Source organism: Hyposmocoma kahamanoa, unplaced genomic scaffold (assembly GCF_003589595.1).
Source record: "Hyposmocoma kahamanoa isolate Upper Pololo Valley unplaced genomic scaffold, ASM358959v1 76, whole genome shotgun sequence".
NCBI lineage: Eukaryota > Metazoa > Arthropoda > Insecta > Lepidoptera > Cosmopterigidae > Hyposmocoma > Hyposmocoma kahamanoa.
The window spans coordinates 1,844,492-1,869,313 of NW_020653900.1; the positions used below are offsets into that span (position 1 = coordinate 1,844,492).

At 35.3% G+C, this 24,822-nt stretch overlaps 1 protein-coding gene across 1 annotated transcript; it reads right to left on the bottom strand.

Annotated features, from left to right (window-relative positions):
* Positions 1-762: 762 nt before the first annotated feature.
* On the bottom strand, positions 763-16,454 carry LOC113232370 (V-type proton ATPase subunit B). The gene is made up of 9 exons (XM_026467056.1): positions 16,319-16,454; positions 12,697-12,815; positions 12,005-12,134; positions 10,688-10,819; positions 8,821-8,945; positions 6,981-7,211; positions 5,619-5,721; positions 2,267-2,421; positions 763-975 (listed from the first exon to the last, which is right to left on the bottom strand). Exons 1-9 carry the CDS (start codon positions 16,377-16,379, stop codon positions 778-780), a joined length of 1,254 nt encoding a protein of 417 aa, XP_026322841.1. The 5' UTR covers positions 16,380-16,454; the 3' UTR covers positions 763-777.
* Between the last annotated feature and the right edge of the window lie 8,368 nt (positions 16,455-24,822).

The following is a 24,822-nucleotide window of genomic DNA, read 5'->3' on the forward strand; positions in this document are numbered from 1 at the left end:
TAATACACAATGTACTATTATAAATGCTACTCATTTATTTATAATACAATAACTTTGGTTGTATAATAAGTATATAAGAACCATTTTTTTAAGCAAAAAAAAATTTTAAATAAATGTATGTCGTGTAAGGGAGTCACCACACTTGTGGAATCGCATTCACACAGTCAGAAAAAGCGTCATGTCCTTTTTTGAGCTCGGACATCCGACGTAGAACGCACATCATGTTTTTCATAGTTTTGCATGCATAAAGCTTTTTCGGACCGGCTCAACTGGTGAGCCCTGGTGACTCCTTTAAACTTATTAAAATAATAAAAAAAATATTTGTAATTTTGTTTAAATGTTATGAGCATGACACTTGCTCCTATTGTAACTTAAATGTAAGGTTTTGATAATTATAAAAAAATCGAACTCAAAAGCTCGTGTAATTACATCTATTTGCCAATTTTTATTGAAATCGGTTACCGGAATGTGCGTGAAACCGGATTCATCCCTTAATTTGCCTCCCTTAGAGGTGGAATATTTTCTTCAAATTAAAAAAAGTATCATCATAATCGGTTCACAAATGCAAAAGTTATCGCGTAACATGCGTACAAAAAAATGCAGCCGAATGGGGACCTCCTCTTTTTGAAGTCGGTTAAAAATAGATTCTTCGGTGCGCTTTTAGATCGTCGCCAAATTCGTGTACAAGGTCCAGAGCACGTCCAGCTTGACATTGAAGAGTTAAATTCCACTCAATACCGCTTGCGATAAAAATGGTCCAAAGTGTCAAGGGTGTTGTTATTGGTCTAATAACCTAATATAGATGGTAAATAAATTCTGAGAAGAAAATGAACTGACCAGCTGGTTGGAGACGTCGGAGTGGTCCTTGCGTGTCATGCCCTCGCCGATGGCGGACTTCATGAGACGCGACAGCGACGGCAGCACGTTCACCGGAGGGTAGATTTGACGATTGTGCAGCTGGCGGTCCACGTAGATCTACGCAAAGATATACCAATCAATACCCGCTCCAAAAGAACATTGTTTACTGACCGCATCTAAAGCCGGATTTATATTTGTATCGGTATCACACATTTAATACGGTTAGATTTATATTAGTGTGTCGCAATTTTACGTGACGGCTTGAGGTGTGTATATGAAACCGATACCGTCCTGACGCGTCACGACACGACACGTCAGACAAATGTGAATTCGGCTTTATAAGATTTCATAGTCATGTCAATCGTGACGTCACACAATTATAATACTCCTTTTACAGGGAGTTCGCATAAAAAGACTTGAATAGAAGATTTACAAGGTACTCCTCATGGAGTCATCCCCATCAAAGTGAAGGCTGCATGTTTCGGGGACCTTTTGGGGAAGCCGAAGGTTTTGCCTGTATAATACAGGATCAGGACTTTTTCTAAGTATTCGATCTCTGTTATTAATAATTATAACAAACTAGTGGAGTAATTTACAAAAAAAATCGAATATCATGATAGTAAAACATCGTGATTTTTAAGTTTTATTGATAAATAAAACTTAAAAATTACAATCATAGCTACATCTCTAGTCAGCGATGGTAGCTGTAATGGTACCTCTCAGAATAAAGAAATAAATTTCTCTCAGATAGCGCTACGGCAAAAGTCGTTAAAAACCGAAAACAAAGATCCGCAAGAAGCACACAGAAAAAATCCTAAGGTCTGGGTTCATTCTGTGCTTAATTGGCAGAGCATCTGGCACGGATTGCCTGAGGGTGCTGGTTCTAATCCAGCCGGATCGAATTAATTTTTCTAAGTGTTCGATCTTTGTTAATAATAATTAATACAGGATGAGTTATCAAAATGCGGAACTCGAGGAAATAGATTTGGTAATTAGGTTTACTTAAAATCGCGTATATTTGTTTTTTTCAAAACAAACCAAAGTTTCGGACACTTTAAGGGTGTCATTGTAAAAATTACATGTTTGCCGGTTCCCAAACTTGAGTTTCTGATCCTTTTTATTGGGATCATGGATATACCGCCTCTCCCTCGTGACGCGTTCTGGAAACGGTGTTCCTAACGATTTTAGTATAAAAATTTATCAAACAATTTTTTTTTAATTTTTATACATTTTTTTTAATAGTGGACGAAAATACAGATGCGCGTTAGACACCGTGCAGCTTTAAGGCGCGTGACGGTTTTAAAATTTAAATTTTATGGCAAAGGCTGAAGCGAGACTCTTAAATAGATAATAATAATGGCTGGAATTAACATTATAATTATTAAAGTAAAAGGCACAGGACACCGACCTGTCCCTCAGTGATGTAACCCGTCAAGTCAGGGATGGGATGGGTGATGTCGTCGTTCGGCATAGTGAGGATGGGGATCTGGGTGATGGAGCCGTTGCGGCCCTCCACACGCCCGGCGCGCTCGTAGATAGTAGCCAAATCCGTGTACATGTAACCTAGGAACAGAATTTATTCACCGTTTACAAATGAAATAATAAATAAAATCTACATTACTGTTTGTTTTAATAATTAAACCTTAATTATTAAGAAACAATTACTGCGAAATAAGCAATACTATAATAAATAAGCTTCATTCTTGATACTTGTCTTTTAATTTTGCCGAATATTACTTATTTGACAGTAATTGTTTCGGACGGAGATCGAGAGCAGACCCCCTGATTATTTTTGACGCAAGTAAATAAGTACGACAACTTTAAAAACCATACAGTTAGCAACGAATGTACTTGCGCAAAACATTGGTGGTGGTGCAAAAAAATTGGTTGAGTTTGGTACATTAATCTAAACGAGTATCTTGTTTGTTCTGAAATATATTTCATAAGTATTATGCATCGAGTATATAACCAGAAATAGAGACGAAATAAGGGCCATATATTCCTGGTAACACATTAGCGATACCGCTCTTATAAATATCAACTCTCGTTTGCACTGAAATGTATGCCTACATTTCAGGGCTAACTACTGATCTGTGTGTACGTCTCCGTATATTCCAAAAAATATTCTGTATTTATTGTAATAAAGATAATATTCTCTAACAATGCTGTGCTGTTCTTCTATTCGGTGGTGTAGGAAAAACAGCAAAACATCTAATTACAAAACAAACGGAATCACATTTCATCGGTAATGAAATATTAAACATGTAAATTTGCAATTTTCGTCCTTTATAGCAAAGCTCAAGTTAACTGGTCAATTTGAAGTGAAACAGTTGACGACACCCGTCAATTTGTTTCGAACTCGGGCTAGCCAATCGGAGCGCACTTGTCACAGGAATGACATGGCAGAATAGTTTTAACAAATTAAATGACATTTCGTCTCTATTTCTGGTTATATACTCGATGGTATTGTGTAAGTACTTGTTTTGTTTTATCTATGTAATGTGGATTATTCTATTTATGAAAAGCATTTTTCACAATTGGACGTAGTTAAACAAAAAGGATCCAATGCACATACCTCGAAAGTGACTGGATCGTCACTTTCGAGGTATGGAAGTTTAAGTTTAAAAGTGTTTCTAACTCTTGTTTTATTTTCAAAACTTGTCATGGAAGTCCAAAGATATTTATTTATGTTTATATATTGGATTTTTTTACTAATCTAACAGGTTAGACTTTAGGAACCGTTTGGTAGGTACATTGTTTGATAATTTTGTGGATTGGATCCTTTTTGCATAGTTAACTACGTCCAATTTGTCCATATGGGTTCCACTCTTGTGGACCCCCATTAACGTTTCATGCACCAAACATTTTTTCGCTGACATGGGCCCCTTGTTTAGAATGGACTGCGGACTTTGAAAATCATCGCGTTATATTAATTATCGCAATTTTGTGACAATCCTTGTATGTCTGCATACGACAGCATAAGACGGTAGACGGCCGGCGGTATCGCCGAAGATTACAAGGCATTGTGTTGTATGGATGATATTGTAATACTGGGCTCACGACCTATGTTTATCTTTGAAATAGGACACTCTCCATTAATCTTCATATGTCTACCTTTTTTAGACACAAGCTACTGCTCAATTAAACCGAAAATACAGTGAAAATTTTGCCTAATGTTACATAATGTCTATTAGTCGAGAGACGGACAAATAGTGACTATTATTGTTTGTCATTGAGTTAACAATCCTATGTAAAATTTAAGCACAATCATCGTCATCAACCCATTTATACGTGTCACTGCTGGGCACGGGTCTCCTTTCAGAAAAGGCTTTTAGGCCATAGTTCGCCACGCTGGCCCAATGCGGGTTGGGGACTTCACAAGTTTTCCACGGGTTGTGAACCTTCTTCACCGAAAAGCTCATGGTAAATTTCAAATTAAATTCCGCACATAAATTCCGAGAAACTCAGAGGTGCGAGTCCGGATTCGGACCCGCGACCCTCTGCTTGAGAGGCAGTAGGTCAAACCATTAGGCTACCACGGCTTTTAAGCACGATATATTTGGTAAACAAACTAAAATCCACAAAAGAACAAACAGTAATAAGAAGCAAGCTGACTAATCGCAAAGTTTTAATGTCACGTGAAAAGCAAGTATAGGGCTTTCCATTAAGGCCGGGTACATTTTGAAAGTTCGTAGCGGCCATGTTGTTGAGGCTGCTTTTGTCAAATCTGTTGTATATTTTTCAGTCACTAAAGACAAATCATAATGGCAAGTTATAACGTCGAGCAACATGTGCAAATGATAAAAATTTATAATTAAAATGTGTGTTCTATCGTAGCAACGACGCGCGCACTAAATTAAAGTCTACCAGTCCTTGATGGAAAGTCCTATATAAGAATCTAGCCAATCACATGGCTTAAATGTTACAACGAATCAATCACGTGAGAAACTGTAATAAGAATCAAAATGGCTAATCGCATAGGTTTATTATCACGTGAAAACCAGTGAAAAGCAGCAGAGGAAAATCAACTTGCCAATCATATGACTTGTATATTACGTGAAAAACAGTAGTAAGAATCAAAGTGATTAAGAATTAAAGGCACATTTAGCAAGACACGAGAAAAATCCTCAAAATAATAAATGTTTATTCAAAAATCTGGTCAGACATTATACTTTTTTATTTTAGGTTTAATTTCAACACAAAAAATTAAATGACTGTAATGTTTTCGTTAATTTGTTTTGGTTTCCTAGCAATATAGGTTTGTCGAGTGGTTCGTGGTTAAATTATCAGTAAGTACCACTTACTTGACTATACTAGGGGTTGGGTGCCTGGAAACCCATAACACAAGCTCTGCTTAGTTTGGCCACAAGTCTCCAACAATACAATAATCTAAGCATGTGTAATAATAGCGTATCTCTACAATAATGTTCTTTGTTTGTTATTATCGAGATAAATGAATATAATATTATCGAACACACAGAAAAATTTTCGTCGACCCGGTGGGACTTGAGTCCTCGTCCATGCTGCACCGTAGCATTGCTCTAACCATCTGAGCCACGGGTCCAGTTGCCGAGTCGTCGAACTTCCCCTGTGTTTTTATGATAAATCTTTGTACTGACTTTCGGCATTCGTCGCCGCTAGTGACATCTAGTGACAGATTTTTGAACAACAGGCTGCGGTGAGAAGGTTATTCAAATATCTCTATAAGAATTTCGTCAACTCGATAACTTCTATTGTATAATAGTAAGTATTTAAGTTACCTGGGAAACCACGTCGTCCAGGTACCTCCTCACGGGCGGCGGACACCTCACGCAAGGCCTCGGCGTACGAAGACATGTCAGTCAAGATGACCAACACGTGTTTCTGCAATTACAATGTTCCATTACCTAATAATTCAACATTTTATTTGTTAATAATGTCATGATTATAAAGCTAACATTCCAAGCATGAAACACTTCTTCTTTGGTGATAAGTAGTAACAGGACGAACAAATAAAAATGTATTCTATTTCTTGCTCGTTCTTCTCTGGGAAGTCAGCACAGTGAACGAGAAGTAGCTTAACAATGACGTTTTCAAATGTAAAACATTTTACCTATGGAATAAATGATCATTTACGAATGGCAAATTTTGGATATCAACCGGAATCTTATTATAGCAGCCTATACATTGTGCCTTTGAAACAAATCTGAACACGATGTTTAATTAAAAATAGATAGATAGATTTTGCTATATATGTATAAAAGTACATAGTAAATTCGATTGTATTGGCATGCATTTTGGGTTAAATACAGGCGCATATACTAACACTCTTCTTCAATTCTTGGTTTTAACTTAAACTCATCCCTTCGTCGAAGGTGAGAGTAGATGAATTTAGAAAATAAAAGAGCCTAAATCACAAATGCACAGTGATGATTGTTCTCAAGTCCGTAGTAATTGCATTGCAAAAACAAGCTTTGAGTTCTGTGTACCGTTCAGGTTCTCGGGTTTCTCTTAGAGAAAAGTTTAAGGATACTGGTATAATGACATCACAGTACATTTACTCAAATATTCTATAAATATTTTACATTACCCGTAAAAATATACATAACTTCATTAAGAAGATATCCATAATATTAACTTTGGAGCTAAATCCAAACTCATGAAACCACGATTTTGTTTAACCAAGGTAAACAACTCTTTTATGGGGAACTGTATACGTTTTTACAATAAAATTCCGGGGCGTATTATTATATTAAAATTATCATTTCTTAAGTTTAAAAATATTTTAATTGAAAGTTAATATTATAAAATCTAAGACTACGTGTCAGATAAAGTTGTATTAAAAGACGACACGGCTCTAGATTCCGCACAAATTTGATTCAAAGTGTATTCCATAGCGTTATAGTTTATCTGAAAAGAGCAATCCCTAGAGTTTCATCTCTCATTCTTCTAAGGGAAGTCAGCGTAGTGAACGAGCAGTAGCTTAAAAGTGACGTTGTCAAGTGTAAATTTAAATTTATATTTTTTTATTATTTATAATTTTATTCTTTGACATTGACTTCAGAATTGTTTTTTTCCAGGTACTTTTATCATTGAATTAATTATTAATTACATAGTATAATGTATCCGATAGTAATGATTACCTCGCATTGGTAAGCCAAGAACTCGGCAGCGGTAAGCGCCAGACGTGGTGTGATAATTCTCTCGATGGTTGGGTCGTTGGCCAAGTTCAAGAAGAGGCACACGTTCTCCATAGAGCCATTCTCCTCGAAGTCCTGCTTGAAGAACCGGGCGGTTTCCATGTTGACACCCATAGCGGCGAATACGATGGCGAAATTGTCCTCGTGGTCGTCGAGTACCGATTTGCCGGGCACCTACACGGAAATGGTCAAATGCAATAAATTTCTTCAAAAAAAATTATAATCTACAAAAATAGTGTCGATTTTAATTGAGACGGGTAAGTGAGCGCGTTTATGTGTATGGGGTCGTCGTGTGTGAGTGTGTGCATTTGTCATCAACAGTGATCGGAGGATTGACGGAGTTAATTTAGCTAAACTAAAGAATAACGTGGATATTCCCTTCTAAAAATCTCGGGACTTCTCGGAACTGATTATATTCGAATATGCGTATTATTTATTGAAATTTGAGTACATATATTTCCTATTAAGTATTTGTTACAAATTATTGTCTCAAAAATAAAATTTTATTGTTTGTCTTTTTTGAAGACAGAGTAAAATGACATTCGCAGGGTAGTTAGTTTTCATAAAATTTTAAATAGTTATGTAGTTTTTGTCGATAGTTTTATCGATAGATTGTGAAAGGAGATAAAATTTTGCCAAAAATGACTGAATTGTGAATGTTACGACGTTGTAATGATTATTAGCGTTATTGCCTTCTTTATTCTTATTTTGACAGTTGGCCTAATAGTATCGAGACCAATTTTTAATCATATATACATTTCAACAAGAACAGCCGGATTTGATTATCTACATTGAATTAAAATGAAAAACTTTAAGATAATAATAACGCACACACTCAACATAGCCCCGCACTAGGAAAACCCTGTGTTGCGGGTGCCATGGATACACACATAGACAACCACAAATTAATAATAATAATAACGCACACTCTCAACATAGCCCCGCAATAGGGAAACCGTGTCGCGGGTGCCATGGACACACACAACACAAAATACACCCAAACTTACGAGAGAAATAAATGTAGGCCATACAAATATTTCTCCCGGCCCGGGAATCGAACCTGGGACCTCTGCGTGGCAGTCCGGCATGGTAACCGTTCGGCCACGGAGGCAGTTCTCTTTGTATATTTTTGCTCCTCTGTGTAAATGTCTCCTCTTTGTATTTTTCATAAACATAGTTCTAAATGCATTGTATGTAGGTATGTATGAACTTACAATTAGAGTAATTGGATGAACAACGGGTCGAGGATTATTCAAATGATACAAGTTCGGCTATTTATTCCATAAGCGTGACCGTGCAGTCGATAGTCGATAGAATATTTATCGACTGCAATCACTAGCTGCTCGCAAGCGGGCAACACTTTTGCGCAATAAACTGTCATTTTACTCGGTCTTCAAAAAACACAGACTATAGATGTGTTTTAAATTTTTTATTGAATTGATATTCAATTACTTTTTTGTGAAATTGCTCCACTAGTTTCTTATAATTATTAATTGTGTTTCTAAAGGTACAAAAAAACACGAGACAACCTACACTTTGGACTGTTTAGAAAATAAACAGTAAAAAAAGAAACTTACAAAGTTGACCAATGTCAAACAAACAACTTTAAAATAGCCAAAATGTCTTCCTAGATCAGACAACACATCTATTTGTAAGATAAATGTTCTAAAAGTTCATGGAGTTGTTTGAAATTTAATTACAGAAATTTCGAAATACTAGTTCGTGTACTAGTTTGTATGCAGTAGGGTTAAAATCGTACAATTAGGAGTGGGAAAGTTCATACCCTGACGAGACCGGCCTGTCTACAAATCTGAGCGGCGATCTCGTTGTGAGGCAGACCGGCAGCGGAGAAGATGGGGATCTTCTGCCCGCGAGCGATGGAGTTCATCACGTCAATGGCCGAGATACCTGTACACACAATGACCACTAGTTGATTCCAGTCAACTTCAGGTTGCTATTTTTAACATTTTAAAAATTAAGATTACTTTATTTTTATTTAAAGTTTATAAAAACGTGAAATGGAGGGCAAAATATTTTACAACTAAGTAGTAAGTCTTTTTTTTAAAACGAGTTTTGTTAATTTTATTACTATTATTATTACAAAATGTTTATTATTATTTTCTGATCTAGACGACTCGATTTGCCTTTCTATTGAATAGATTCGCTTGAAAATCGCATTGAAACAAATCGATACAAAAAATCGTTAGATTGTATGCACTTGAATCGATTTTCATAAAAATCGAAAAGTAATGTGCAAACTTAGTTGTGAACATCCATAGGATTGCAAGGAGGGTGCAGCTTCCTCTTTTTTGTCTAAAAAGATTTTTTTACATCGAATTTTTTAATAAATATGGAATAATACCAAATTTGCCGTTTCTGTCCACGATTTTGGGCAGAAATGTATTAAAACCTTGCTGTATTTGGGTAAAAACCCGGTTACACTCCAGGCGGGTTTATTGAATTTTAACACACCGCCCATCTTTGGTCGCGTGTCTTTATACTAGCAAGATTGCAATACATCTGTATTATAGCGACATTTCATGATTTCAACTCTCACTTTTCACTGTACCTACTAAACAAGTACCAGTGAAGAGCACTTAAACTATACTCTAGCCAAATTAGATGTAGAATAAATGTCAACAAACAAAAACATATGATTATTAGGGTTTTCATCTCAAGACTCTTTCACAGTTACCACAATTTCATCATTTTCCTACGAAATTCAACTAGATTATGGATAATACTAAATCTTGAAGCTATGTTTAAAATGAATATTATTCAACTTAAGTTTCAAATCACCTAAAAATGACATAAAAATTACCAGTAATTAATTATTTGTAAAACTCTGTCATCCCTTGCGACTTTTTGATTTGAAGGGAGAGATTGCATACATTCGAGTTCTGGTGGTAATTCAAGTTCGGAATCGGAAATAGACGCTGGTTGATATAATATGTAGTAAATTAATATCAAATAAAATCTTATAATTTTGTATCTTTTCATCTACCATTACCTACCATCTAGCAGTAAATATTAATAAGACGCAAACACTTATTTTTATTCCTAAATCATATGTATCAATAGGTATATTGGAAAATTTATAATTATTGGCTAGGTAAGTATTACTTCTACATAACCCAATTAACTACTTACCTTTTAAATTCCAATTACGAGAGCAGGCCGTGGGTAGAGCAAACCTAAATAATGAGCATTGAAAAAAATGTTCTTTTCCTATGCCATCATTGGTTACCTAGCAACGTTTTGTTATTAAAATTCTACATTGAATTTGGCTAAAGTATATAATATTACGTAATAGTCAGGAAAACACCAAAAATAAATCTATAGACACTCACTGCTGTGCAAAAACACAATTCAAATACAATAATAGTGTGGGAGAGAAAAACTTTGGTCGTTAATAATTGTTCTTTGAAATCGTAAGTACAATCACCCTTATCTTTTGTCTCACTCTATAATAGGTCACAAATCTAAAATCAAGCAACAAAAGTTAAAGAAAGCGTGCGTGCGTATAAAGCACATGAAGATTTTTTTATTTTCTTGTCCAAAAGACACACATTTTGTGAACTGAAATCAGAACATAAAATTCACATAACCAATGAATTTAAAAAAAATCTATATTTTTAAACAGTACTTACCAGTCTGGATCATTTCCTCTGGGTAGATACGGGACCAGGGGTTGATGGGCTGACCCTGGATGTCGAGGAAATCCTCGGCCAAGATGGGGGGTCCCTTGTCGATGGGCTTGCCGGATCCGTTGAACACACGCCCTGAGCATAAATAATAGTGTTATAAAAGTCGGGAACAACGAAGGTACCATAAACACTCAGACTCGAGACAATATAGAAAGGGATCGAACCCGGGACCTCAGAGATGGCGACACTATGAAAACCGGTGTGCAAGACACTCAACCACAGAGGCCGTCAGATAAATTAACTGCCTACGTGGCCGGACGGTTACCATTCTGGACTGTCACGCAGAGGTCCCGGGTGCGATTCCCAGGCCGGGAGAAATATTTGTTTTATTTCTCTTTTGACTTGGGGTGTAATTTCTGGTTGTCTATGTGAGTGTCCTTGACACCCGCGATACAGGGTTTCCCTAGTGCGGGGATATGAGTGTGTGTGCGTGTGTTCAGAATCGATACTATCTCAGCTCGAATTAAAACTTAATAAAACAGTAAAAAGTAGCTGAGACCGTAAACTAAGATATTAAAGATAAATTAAAGGTCAATTACCAAGTCTAGCATTTAACAGTGATGTCTATCTTTAAATGGATAAGTGTGTCTATGTGATTTCTAGTCATTAAACAAATACCTATATGTAAACCTGTGGCCATGGCATGGCGTCTAATGTGTGATAAACCCTTGATAAACCTCCCCGTGACATATTTGTCTCAGTTATTAAAACTATGCTGCCATTATTAAAATTAATTTTTTTATTGCAAATACTGAACAGGTAAGATACCGCGCTAGAGACATTCGTTTATTTGGTAATTAACTGTTATACATTTTGAAGAACACGGATAATGATATGAAATAGTGTATATAACTATCTTTGTCATTTAATCATAATTTTTCCTATAATTTATACATAATATATCAATCTGTGTGTTTTTATTATTTCTTTTCGTCTCGTTGGTCGCGCTCAATTGTTACGTTGATAAAATTACTGTGCACAATTGTCAAAATGCTTTTAAATCAGTTATGATCTTCCGGCCGTGTTAGGCACTGCGATATTCTTTTGCAGCCACAAGTTGCAGCGCTCGCGATGCGACAAAAATATGACTTGACGTTACGCTCGCCATGTTAGGTATTGTGATAAAATTTTTAAATGCCGGTTTATCACTCGGACTTGACAGCTAAATGTGGATATAATAGCTTTATCGCGGCGGCATGCAACGGGGGCTGACTTCGATAAATGATCTAACTACAGAGCAGAAAGATATTATATACCCACCCAACATGTCCTCAGAGACGGGTGTCCTCAAGATGTCACCAGTGAACTCGCAGAGCGTGTTCTTGGCGTCGATGCCCGAGGTGCCCTCGAACACCTGCACCACGGCCTTGGAGCCGCTGACTTCCAGCACCTGCAAAGCAATTGCAAAGCGCAAATTGTTAATGATTAATTCAAAGTACAGAGGGGGACAAGGGCTTGATCTCACTGGCCGTCTCCACCCTGTATTACGTAAGTGTTTTATATTTTTATTTTATTTAAAATTGCAGGCAAATAGCAGACAAGCCTTCTTCAAACATCAGATGAGCTGCTATATGTTGCCAGCATTTAAGAGACCTGTCGACACGCTTTATGAGGCAGCCCATGTCGTAGCGCAAAGAAAATAACTTCAGGAGGGACAATTCCAGATATAGCAGGATCGATGAGGGAACGAACGTGATACCCGCGTAGTCTTACAACGCCAGACATCTGTGATGTGGACATGGGTTCCACTCCTTTGGCGGGAGTTGCGATGTTCGGTTCGAAAAGATAGAGGTAGACCATACACAGAGAGCCAACATCTCCAAACCATCTGTGAGTTATATGAGACATAACTGGCAAGGGGCAAGAGTCACTGTTAAAACTAAATTGGCAACACTTGCTTAGGTATTATTTAATTATCAATCATGTTACTTGGTGAGCAAACAACATCATACCTGTCCAGAGCGGAGGCTGCCATCTGCGAGCTTAAGCTGCACGATCTCAGAGAACTTGGGAAACTTGACTTCATCAAGGATGACCAGGGGACCATTCACACCAGACACTGTCTTGTATGCTGTTGAGATGGAAGAAATAATGATTTTATCAAGTGAAATATGGTTGTTAGTATATAAAAGTGTTATTTACTGTGATGCCTGTTCCCTCAATAGTTCAAAACTAGTCTGACACAGAAATATGTGATATGGAAAATAAGGACATTTTCATTTAAAGGTAAAATTTTTCATCTCAAGGTGTACGAGTATTGCATTAAAAAATCACAAACGTGTAGTAAAGGCATAATTCGAAGAATATCATTCTAAGATCCAGCAAATTACAATGAAAAAAGCACTAAACACCCAATGTACATTAAAATATACTAAATACAATTACATGCTTCAGGCCCAATCTAGTGTGTCCTTAGTTTTGTATGAGAAATGCAACCGAGATTTCTAGATACCTATTATCATACAGAATATACATATAGCACTAAATTTGAATGTGATATTTTCATCATAAGTCTACATGATTAAATCAAGTATAAGTGATCATGGGAATAATATTGTCTGGGTCTAAATCACTTCACATGTTATGTACATTTTGATGTATGTGAGGCCTTAGGGGGGGGGGTTTGTATATATATATATATATATATGCCTGGAAATAATGCTGCACTCATTCAATCGGGTGGAGTATGTTAAGCAGGACGTACAAGCTTTACATGTACATCATCTCCTGTGTTGGATGTATCCAAAATAAGGTGACTGTCCAGATTTTCCAGAAGTATACATATATTATCAATAATTGCTACCTATTTGCGATTTTCACGAATTAAAGGTATACGCTTCTTATCTACATTACTTTAAAAAATATAACCGATTGAACATTTTAAGAAGAAGTGCGTGATTCAATTAAAAAAGGAAAAGTTTTTAGTGTTTTATTGCCATAATATAATGGGCAGGCATTCAATAATAACTTCAAGGTGACATCAGAATGGCTGGTTAATTATTTTTTAAATTTCTCAGAATATATCAAAGGTAGCAATTATTTAGAAAAGGTAGCAACTCTGGAATATACACTCAGTGCCAGACATGACAGGAGACAAAACATCCTGACGGTCCCAAGATAAGACACATGTTTGCGCCCAAACGCGCGTTTCAAATTTCTGACCTTAGGGTGATCAATACTTGCCTCATTGGCCGAATGGTTACCATGCCAGACTGCCACACAGAGGTCCCTGGTTCTGGAAATCGAACCAGGGACCTCTGCGTGGCAGTGGCAGGCCGGGAGAAATATTTGTATGGCCTACATTTATTTATCTCGAGAGTTTAGGTGTAATTTGTGGTTGTCTATGTGTGTATCCATGGCACCCGCAATACAGGCATTCCCAAGTGCGGGGCTATGTTGAGTGTGTGCATTATTATTATATTATTATTAACACTGAATATACACTTGAATTATGTATCCCGAGAATGTGTAAATATAATATAAAAAATTCAATTCAAATACACTATAAGACTGAAATTTTACACACAACTTCAAGAACATTGTTTTATGGTACTACAGAATTATTGTGACTACAATGAACTTCTTTTAAACATAACACGGTCATAATCATAATAAGTCATCAGTAGATTTCAGCAAGATATTGTGGGACTTGTGGGTGTGGTGTGTGGATGCTTGTGGGACTTAAAGCGCTTTTATAAAATCCTGATCCTTTTTTGAGTTATTACTGAAATTTTTTAAGAAAACGCATTTTTTGTTGTTTTGTTTCTGGTACTTCGCCGTTCGCGTTTGTGTCACTGCAAAATGAGGAAACTTATCCACGGAAAACAATAGAAAGGAAAAATAATTTGGAAGAATGGATCAGGGAGGTGCGAGTAAGGTTAAAAGGAATACATAAACATAAGTACACAAATGTAATATACAGCTGTATATTTATAAATTGATACATTTGAAAATTATAAACGAAATTGTGAATGGGATTTCAAACTTTTCATTGGTTAGTATAATCACATGACAACTTTTGGATGGTCTGTAATTCATCAATTTTGTGACATGTCTCAGTTTTGTAAGCCATTTTCCTGACAAATTAGATGCTTTCGAGATATGCAGCTATTCTCAAAAGCCATCAAAACATAGAAGGCAAACGTGTCCCAACTAGACTATCACTGCTTACATAACAACAATCTAGTCTTATTCCAAAGTATAAATGCATCAAGTAGCTCTTGTTAACAAAAGAACAAGTAGCTATGAAGGCAATGAAATAATTTTCAACTATTACACTTTATATACAAGAAACCTGTATGGAAGTATGCAAAATCTAGATTACTGAATCCGGTTATGTAGTTAGTGTGATAGACTTAAATTAACCCACATAAACATTTTCTTTTTTAAGGTGCCAAGTGTAGTGCAGCAGTAGAGCTCCTTGTGAAAGAGTTCGTCCAGGGTAGTACTGCCACCTTACCTATTTCTGCTCCCAAGCAGTAATGTCAGCATTACTGTGTTCCGGTTTTGAAGGGTAAGGATGCTGGTGAAATTACAGGCACAGGACTTGTCAACTAGTCTCAGGGTGACGGGTGCAATAGCAGTGCCCCTCATATCTTTGCAATTTAAAGCTCTGAGTGGCACTGTAACTGTTATGGACAGGCATGTAGCTTACCATCAGGTGCACAACTTGTTCATCCCGTTACTTATTATAAAAAAATATAATAAAAGGGATGAACAAGTCCTGCACCTGGTGGTAAGAGACATGCCTGTCCATAACAGTAGCAGTGCCTCACAAGAGGTTTATATCACAAAGAACTGAGGGGCAATGCCACTGCACCCGTCAGATTGAAACATAAGTTGACAAGTTCTATGCGCCTGTAATTTCTACCGCACCCTTGCCCTACAAAGCCGAAACACAGTAATGTGAGCATTACTGCTTAGTGGCAGAAATAGCTAAGGTAGCAGTACTTCCTTAATGAAAGTCTGTCACAAGGAGCTCTACAACTACTAAATTTGTAATTTGTACTTGACCTAAAGTTGTCACAAAGTAATAGGTCCTTTTTGGCAATTTTCCTCGCAGCGTAACTAAAGTGTATGATGCAAAACAGATCAGTAACCGAATTAACTGAGAAATAAATTCAAAATTTTATGAATTTGTGATTGTTTAGATTATATTTAGGGTCATTGTTTTTAAATTTTGGTTAGTAGAATTAACATTTACTAGTTTGTAACAACTTTCAGGTGGGTGAGTATGATTTACGTAACTTACAAAACTTAAACAAAAAGCAATTTCAAACAGATCAATGTGTGACCTATTTCTAACGTAAAGTAAGAACTCTACCCTAACGTTTTTCAAATCGTACTTGGATAATTCTGGCTAAAACTGTATTGTACCGTAGTAAGAAAGAAACACATAAGCAAAACTTGGTAACCAAGCCAGTGACCAAGCAGAATATGCCATTATATATAGTTCTTATTGTTTCTGGAGTCTCTAAAAACAGAGGAACAGTAAAATCAATATCAATTTGACATGACGTCTTGGGGAAGACTCACAGAACGACATTCAAATAATCGAAAGTGTTATGTACTTACTCAGACGTGGTTGGGATATGTAGTCCCTTGAGACAGCCAAAACATGTTCCTTGCTGGCCATTTTTCAGTTTTCTTTTTGGCAGTCCCGCAGGGAAATACAGAAGATTTACACTGCCTCCTCGCCCGAAAACTGACGAATGGAAGTGTTGTCTATGGTTTTTCACGTGCCGTCACGTGACCTGTCACAAGAAGTGTAGTTACCATAATTCACTGTAGGTTTGCCCTAAAATTATCAATATAGCAGAAAGTATATAAAATTAACCATATTGAATATACCAGCCAAGAAAAATATTATTTAATTTAAATAAAGTTTTTCAAGACCCTTACACTATGATTGAATGTAATTTAAAAAAAAAATGTTAACTTAGATAAATTCGTAGGTGCCACTAACGAGAATTTTACGCATTGATTGATTATTGTCCTCCAAAATGTTTACAAATTTTAGTTAAAAAGTGATTAAACGGAAAGAGAATTCAACATAATACATGAACAGTGCATACGGTGACGTTCCTTTGCATACCTACGTAAGATATTATTTGGTAGTACGGTGTTTGCATAACAGATTAAAAATAATATACTTTGCAGATTTTTTTATTGATTTAAAACTACAAATCGTTACTATTTTACAAAAAATATTATCAAATCAAATCAAATCGTTTATTTGCATAAAACATGGTGGTCATGATAACACAGTAATATACATATAAGTTCAAGCATGTTTCGCCCGAAGATAATTTAGGCATGCAAAATAAATGAAAAATAGGTCGTCACATGATTACATTTACATTAAGTTATATATAATTAATTTAAATTCTTTTACATAAAAATTATTGTAGAAATTCCCTAATACTGTAATATACTTTATTCTTTAACAATTCATATAATTTAGTCTTAAATAATGTAATGGGCAAGTGTTTAATGTCATTTGGTAATCTATTGTAAATTCTGACACACATACACAAACAATTTTGATTATATTTTTCTACCTTAGGTACGTCAAAAAAAATTAGTCTATTGGGATTTCTATAATTTCGATGGTTCACGTCAATACTCTTAATAAACAAATGTACATTATTTTTCACAAAAATGCTGGCTTCATAAATATATAAGGCAGGCAGGGGTAACAAACCAAGATCTTTAAATATAGGTTTATGTAATATAAGTTTACAGGATTCAAGCGGAGTCCTACCAGTAATTGCACGTATACATTTTTTTTGCGCCAATAACACTCTGTTTATATTCGTACCATTTCCCCAGATAAGAAGTCCATAACGTAGGGTCGAGACTACATATGCGTGATAAACTGTTAACATGGTTGACATATTTGTTATATTACGCAAACATTTCAAGGCGAAGGCAAATTTGTTAATTCTTTCACAAACGTTTTCGATGTGAGATTTCCAATTTAATTGTTTATTAATGATTATACCTAAAAATTTTGTTTCGTTTAGCTCGTCAATATTCAATTCCTTATATCTAATTTGTAGTGATATTGATGTGTTATTAAAGTTTATATAATTAGTTTTAGTTAAATTTATTTGCAAATTGTTAATGTCAAGCCATGTAGTAATTAAATTAATAGTTTTATTTATGTCAGCTTCGTGAATTTTAATTGTGTCAGTACAGATTTTACCCTTGGTAGTCACTATTATAGAAATATCGTCAGCAAACATTATACATTTATGATTGGTTACGTCAACTATGTCATTAATATATATAAGAAATAAAGGGGACCTAACACACTACCCTGTGGGACTCCGTATCTGTTAAACTGGTAATCTCAAGTAAATGAGACCATCTCATTGTTTTTATTGAATTTTGAATTGATTGAATGGTCGTTTTTATTATACAAACATTCTTTGTAACTACATTTTACGTTTTTGTCTTATTATTGTTCCATTCCCATTATCGCTATCTTTTTTTTTTGTGATTAAACAGATTTCTGACATTTCCTTTTGTAAACTAAAATAAACCTGCTAAAACATTCTCAGAACGATTTAAGTCGTTAGTAGTAGTAGTTTAAGCATCTTTTAACGACAGAAATACTTAGGGTGGCAGTATTTCTTTGGACGAACTCTTTCACAAGGAGCTCTAATGCTACTAGACCTTGACCTTTTGTGAAATGATCGGTGTAGTGCTTTATTTGCGTTATCAATTTATTTGTGATATATATATTATATATAATATCATGTATGTATGTACTACTAATGTTATCGAGAACCTTTAATTAGGTACCGTGTTTACGAGCACCACTGCATATAGATCCTAAGGCTCCAATTTGTAACCATTTCAGTTACTTTGGTCGATCAATAACGCAGACATGAATAGTTTGTCAATACAAAAGTCAATCAGTACAAAATCAACATAATGAGTACAAAACAACGCTTTTGTCAACAGTCTTCTGTTTGTCAACTTTCAGTGGGTGTGTCTTGATGCATTCATTATTTTCGAACTCAACTTACCTTTATGGTAAATTTGTTACCCTATTTTCCAGTAATTTAAAAATATTGGGCCACACTTTTCTTTACAATTTTGTTGTCTATAACTCGAACTTTTTCTTGAATGGCAACACGAAAGAAAAAGTGTTTCCAAGCAAAGGAAAAGAAAATAATATGAACTATTTTGACTTCACGTTGCCTAAGCCGTATTATGGTAAAGCTTTTAAAGTAATTTGTCCATTCATTGGTTAAGTAACCGAGTATATTTTCTTACAGATTTTAACTTAAGTAATAGGGGGAAGGAGGTTTGTCAGAAGCGTAGCAAGTGGAGGTCCATAGTCTTTGCCTACCCCGGTGGGAGACAGGCGTGATATTTTACGTTTAAGGACGACTACACACCACGAGCGGGTACGTGACGGGCGCACGCACCTGTACACATCGAATTAGACCCACCGTGCTCCCGACCCGACACGAGCCCGACTCACACCCGCTCTCTGTGTACGCTTTAGTCTACCGCCTTCGGCAAACTATTTCGCCATGCCGTGAGCGATGCAATCTACGCGTCGTACACCTAGTCGACTTCGACTGCGAACTTACGGGTCGTCAGTCGACTGAGTATTAATATCGGGCAGCTTGCCATCTTCGGAAGGCAATCGACAGTCGCCTGTCGACTTGATGTAAATGCGCCAGAACACTGCACTATGGGAAATAGTAGAACAATAGCGTATCAAAAAATGGTTTTGACCAATGTCTTAATTGAGATACACATTTAATTTTATTTGACAGTTTAGATGTCATAATGTATTATAAGGAAGGTTTTTTAAGTTACTTAAGTATGTTAATTTAATAAAAAATACATCCAAAATGTCCTTTCCCTTACTCATCTCGTTGTGCCGTATAATTTTGGAACTTTCGACTTTCGATAGTTTTCAAATTTGTTGTGGAATGTAAAGGAAATAAATCGTAATTAAATATGCGGACATAAACCTATCTTTGTCAAATTCATCAAAGGTTTTTACTGTTAGCGAAGCTTGCCGAAGCTTCGAATTTTGTGTTATTTCATAGCGTAGGTATTCATTATCACAATTTTATAAAAATCAGCTGCGGTTTTTTTCGGTTTCAAAAGATATGAAAGAAATCCTAACAAATGTCCTACAGCAGAAAAATACCCATAACATTGCAACGCGATAAGATAATATTCATTCTGTTGTATTTATCTTATTTATGAATATTATTCACACTACGCCATTACTATGAAATGCTCTGACACAATAATTTCAAAAATTTATTTTTTATACAAGCAGTCGTTTGTTACCGAATTACTTTTCCAACTCGTTTGAAAATGAATTCTTTCAAATATTTCAGAAGAGAACTAATACTTTTACTATATTGAAGGAGAAATAAATGAATCGGTGCTAAGAACATTTTTTTGAGATTGTTATGAAGTTTCGGAGGATAGTTCAGGTTTGATAATTAGTGATTTAAAAAAAAATCAGTTTAACAGTCGATGGAGCCAAGCATCACGAAAGAAGACTTTTTGAGGGTTATCAGTGATTGGTTGGATCAAGAGTTTTCTGTCTACTTCAACTGGAAAACGAGGAATACCAGTATATCTTACGAAAATTCTTCAAAATCTAGTAAGAAGCGCAAAAATACTACACTACATATTGAATATGGATTCGAACACTTCTTTGGTGCATATATTCAAGGACTGCGATCAAACGAAGAAAGTAATGAAGCAAAACTCATGGAGGTATTTAGGTTTGTAGATGCAGATAAAATAATATTAGTGCTAAAATTGATGGACATAATTTGATTGGATGCAATAACATCCAAACGCTGAGCGATCAAGAAACGTTAAGTGTATTTATTGAATTGTGTATTTATTATGGATGAACGGAACTGTTTCTTACTATCACTACAAAGTACAAAAAAGTAAATAAATCTATTACCCACCTGCATCAGCTATTGAAATTACAAACATGAGCAAAAATGTTATCGCTACAGGATTTATTAGATTTTTCATGTTTCGTACAAGCTTTCGTTTCAAAAACGGTCAGCTACGAGTGACGAAAATAAACGAATGAAACAAGAGAAGAAAATTATGGCACAAAGACGCTTTCGAGAAGAATTTGGATTAATAATTGATAAACTATGACAAGGCGGTGGTAATACCGATGACGGTAACACAGCGAGGTTTTTTTATAATGCAGTATGCTCTACTGAAATTTTGAGAAAGCGACTATGTAATCCTTCAAACCTTATCGCCTGGCATAATAATAGATTCTCAAAAATACGAGGAATATGCTTTGGAATATGATTGGTATTATATCTTCGGTACACGAAATATTGTGATTCACAGAGAATGTTTGGTTAATTATACCAATTAACCATTTTGCAGTATTACCTATCGGACAACTTTCAGAACACGCTTAAGAATCTCGTAATAAAGACTACAAAAAATTTAGATTACACCAAGCAAGAAAGTGCTCAAGATCTGCTGCAAATGAAGATGTAATTCACACGATACTTTGTACTTCTTATCCATATATTACTAGTAACCGAAAACCTTAAGTTAAAAATCGAAAGGAGCTTGACGAGAAGACGCTACGTCTATTGAAAGTGGACCAACTGCTGACTGATTCTGAAAAAGATATTATATGACACATTGACTTACAATTATGTGGACGTCGGGTCCGCGCTAAAAAGTGTCCGAACTTATAGGGCGTTAAAATCGTATACAGAGCGTCATTCACGCTTTAGTCTTCGTTTGTTCGACTGACAGCGAAGCAAGCAAAATTAGACAGTACTACGATGACATTACAATTTAAATTCAACGTTCTTGCTTTTTCATATTCCTTTACATGTCACTACGTTTAAATAGGTTGACTTGGGACATTTTTTTCGTGGTTTTTGTATTAGACCCGTCGTCCATTTATTTGTATAAATGATATGACAATAATAATAGGCCATGATAGGAGAGAGACGCTTAAGTCTAAAACAGATATCCGAATTAATAACAAATATGATTTCATGTTTTTTTTTGTCTCGTATTTTTATTTTTTTTATTTCATATTATTTAAAGTAAAATTTATAATTATTTTCAATATAATTTATTTTATGAATAAAGAATTATCGTAACACGGCGTGTCAATTTAAAAAAAATGAATATTGAGTAGTATTTACCAGGGAGAGATTTCAGATTTTGCAATTTTTTTTCTCTCAACTACGGATAGTTAAATAAAAATGTATATGCATTTACAACCGTCATAATTCCTACTATGTATAAAAAAATTCAAAGGTGTATCTCGACAAACAAAAAAGTTACAGATTTTTTATCCGTAATGGGCCTATATTTCCCATAGTGAACTGTAATGAAATGGTTAGGTACAGTCAAGAGCACATCATGCTTGACACTTTGTACTGTTTCTTAGCACTGTTCTTATCGTAAGCGGCATAGAGTTGCATTTAAGTCTTAAGTGTCAAGCTTGACGTGCTCTTGACTATACTACTCCTTTACGATGTTACCTACTGGCACAACAAAAATAAATAAACAATTTGATTAAGTATACATTTTAGTTAATGAATATTTTTACTTAATTAGTAATGGAATATCATTTGTAAGTTTATGCTTCCAAAAACTGAGAACAAAATAAAACTGTAAAAACTTCGTGAACAGATAGAAAAATAATCACTTTAGTTCTAAAACAATGAGGCACTGAGCTTTTCATTGGTTAAAATCATTATGTGACTTCAATATTAGTGGCTTTTTCCATCAAATTTAGGTATCATTAATTTTGAGATGGGTCACGATTTTAGACTTTAGATTTACCAACAAATTGCTTATACTTATAACCTATCTACGCAACCCGTTTAAAACCAATTTAGGTCCTGAAAAAACTGTCACCAAATAAAATAAAAATAAAACTACAATTATTCATAGTAACGAAATATTTTATTGAAATATAATTTTTGGTAAATTTGAAACCAACCTAAACCTAATTTAAAATGAACTTATTAAACAACATCCTCAAACCAACTTAAAAATAAACATCTTTTAACTTTTAATATCGTGCGATCTTTCTTTACGCTGTATTGTTGGAATCTCGTGAGTTGCTTATTTTCTTACCTAATTGGTTTGTTAGTTAGTAAAAGAGCTTAAAACACCAATTAATTAAATTATTAATTTAAAATTTGGATTAATAACTAACCTACTTCTTTATTATAAATAAAATGGACTAAGCACAGAAATTAGTGTTAAAGCAAAAATAACAAAATTAGGTACAATGAAGGTAGCTACACTGTTCGCCACGACTTTTCCTTTGGTATACGGATCCGGATCGTAACTGAAGTCAATAACTCTACTTCTTATGATTTCTTTGTAAACTAGAGCTGATTTTCTTGGGGTACGTCTCCTGTTGGTATCATTCATGTCTACTTCAAACATGCCGAATCTTATCCTGCAAATGATATACAAAACAGTGTGACAACAAATACGTGTAAAATTTAGAGAAATTATAATTAACCATAAATTTTTATAAAAAAAAGAAAAAAAAGTGTAAGCAATGGACCATGTTGTGTTTAGTACTTAGAGGATGGAAAAATAGTGTTTAATAGGATTTAGTGACGTATTAAAAAAAAATAAACTACTAATAAATAAATAAAGCCGTTTTTTTGGAGTTTCAATATGGCCACCCTAAAAGTATAGTAAAGATTAACAAAAATTCCGACCTTTTTTAAGCAGCGATACAAACGCGATGCAGTCGCTAATCGTCTACCCTTACACACGCGCGCGATTTTAAGCAGTATCCATAAAAACTACTACTCTTGGGATTTATAAGCGATTGCATCGATGCAACCGCGCGTTTGCGTCGATGCAGTAGCGCGTTTTAATCGCGCCTATAAATCTCATCGCTGCTAAAAGCCGCCGTGTGTACACTGTAAGATTTCGCATTATGGCCAACGTTTTAAGTGCACTCTACATTCTCGTCGAGACATCCCGGTCTCGGGTCTCGTCGAGACAGGACGAGACCGAGAGTTGTCCGTTCGGTAGTCGTACAAGATGGACGTGTTAGATACGTCGGTTGCTGCAGCATTATGTGCTATAGTATATTACAATTTTTTGTTAATTCGAGAAATAAAACTTATTAGAGACGTTGGAATAGACGCAGATGGTGGATGACATCAATACATAGCAACAGAACACTGCGGTTACTGCCGGCGGACTGCCGTGACGGGAACGTGGAGGAAAGGGTCTCGAACAAACACAAAACTACACGAGAGCCCTTTGATTCGGGTCCGAAATACCGACACGAAGTGGAGATCACACGAACATAGACGAGATTTAACGAATTTAATGAACTTCACGAGAACAGCCAAACGAAAATGTAGTACCATACATTTTCGTTTTGCTGTTCTCGTGAAGTTTTGGCAAGAATGTAGAGCGGGCTTTAGCCTATCCCGAAGGACGAAAGATTTTACATCGAAATTGTTCTTTTGTTACAAAAATACTGGTATAAGAATTGTCTCTTGATTTTAGAACTATATTTTGGATATTAAGTTTCTTAGGTATTTGTAATTGCTATTATTTATTACTCAAGATTTATTGTGACTTTCTACTTCCAAATATAACAATTTTGAAATATTTTATTCTCGTCGTGATAAATATGTTCTTACAAAGGCAAATTTATGATAAATAGAAAGCAAGAAGCAAGAAATAATAGTTTGAAAACATATACGTACGAATAGCCAAGAGTCCATTCGAAATTGTCCATTAAACTCCAAACAAAATATCCTTTTACATTAACGCCTTCGTTCACAGCTTTCATAACAGAAGTTAGATGGTTCCTAACATAACTGATGCGCCCATCATCATTCAGGCCTGTGAGTGAGCAAGCTCCATTCTCGGTGATGTAAATAACAGGGTTGTTGTATTTTTCCTTTAAATAGTTGAGTAGATAGTACATACCGGGGCCATATTCCTAAAGGGGTAAAAAATAAAATATAAAATACTTCGCACCCCTCACAGAAGATATATCATAAGTGAAGTTACGTCAAACATGTTTA

What these genes read in the sequence shown, in the direction of transcription:
- LOC113232370 (XM_026467056.1), bottom strand. Translation starts at nt 16,379, where the DNA reads ATGGCCAGCAAGGAACATGTTTTGGCTGTCTCAAGGGACTACATATCC. An exon ending in CGTCTCTGAGGACATGTTGG is followed by an intron (nt 10,820 to 12,004) that starts GTGGGTATATAA and finishes ATTTATGCTCAG; the next exon opens with GGCGTGTGTTCAACGGATCC. An exon ending in GACAGGCCGGTCTCGTCAGG is followed by an intron (nt 7,212 to 8,820) that starts GTATGAACTTTC and finishes ATTTCCGTGTAG; the next exon opens with GTGCCCGGCAAATCGGTACT.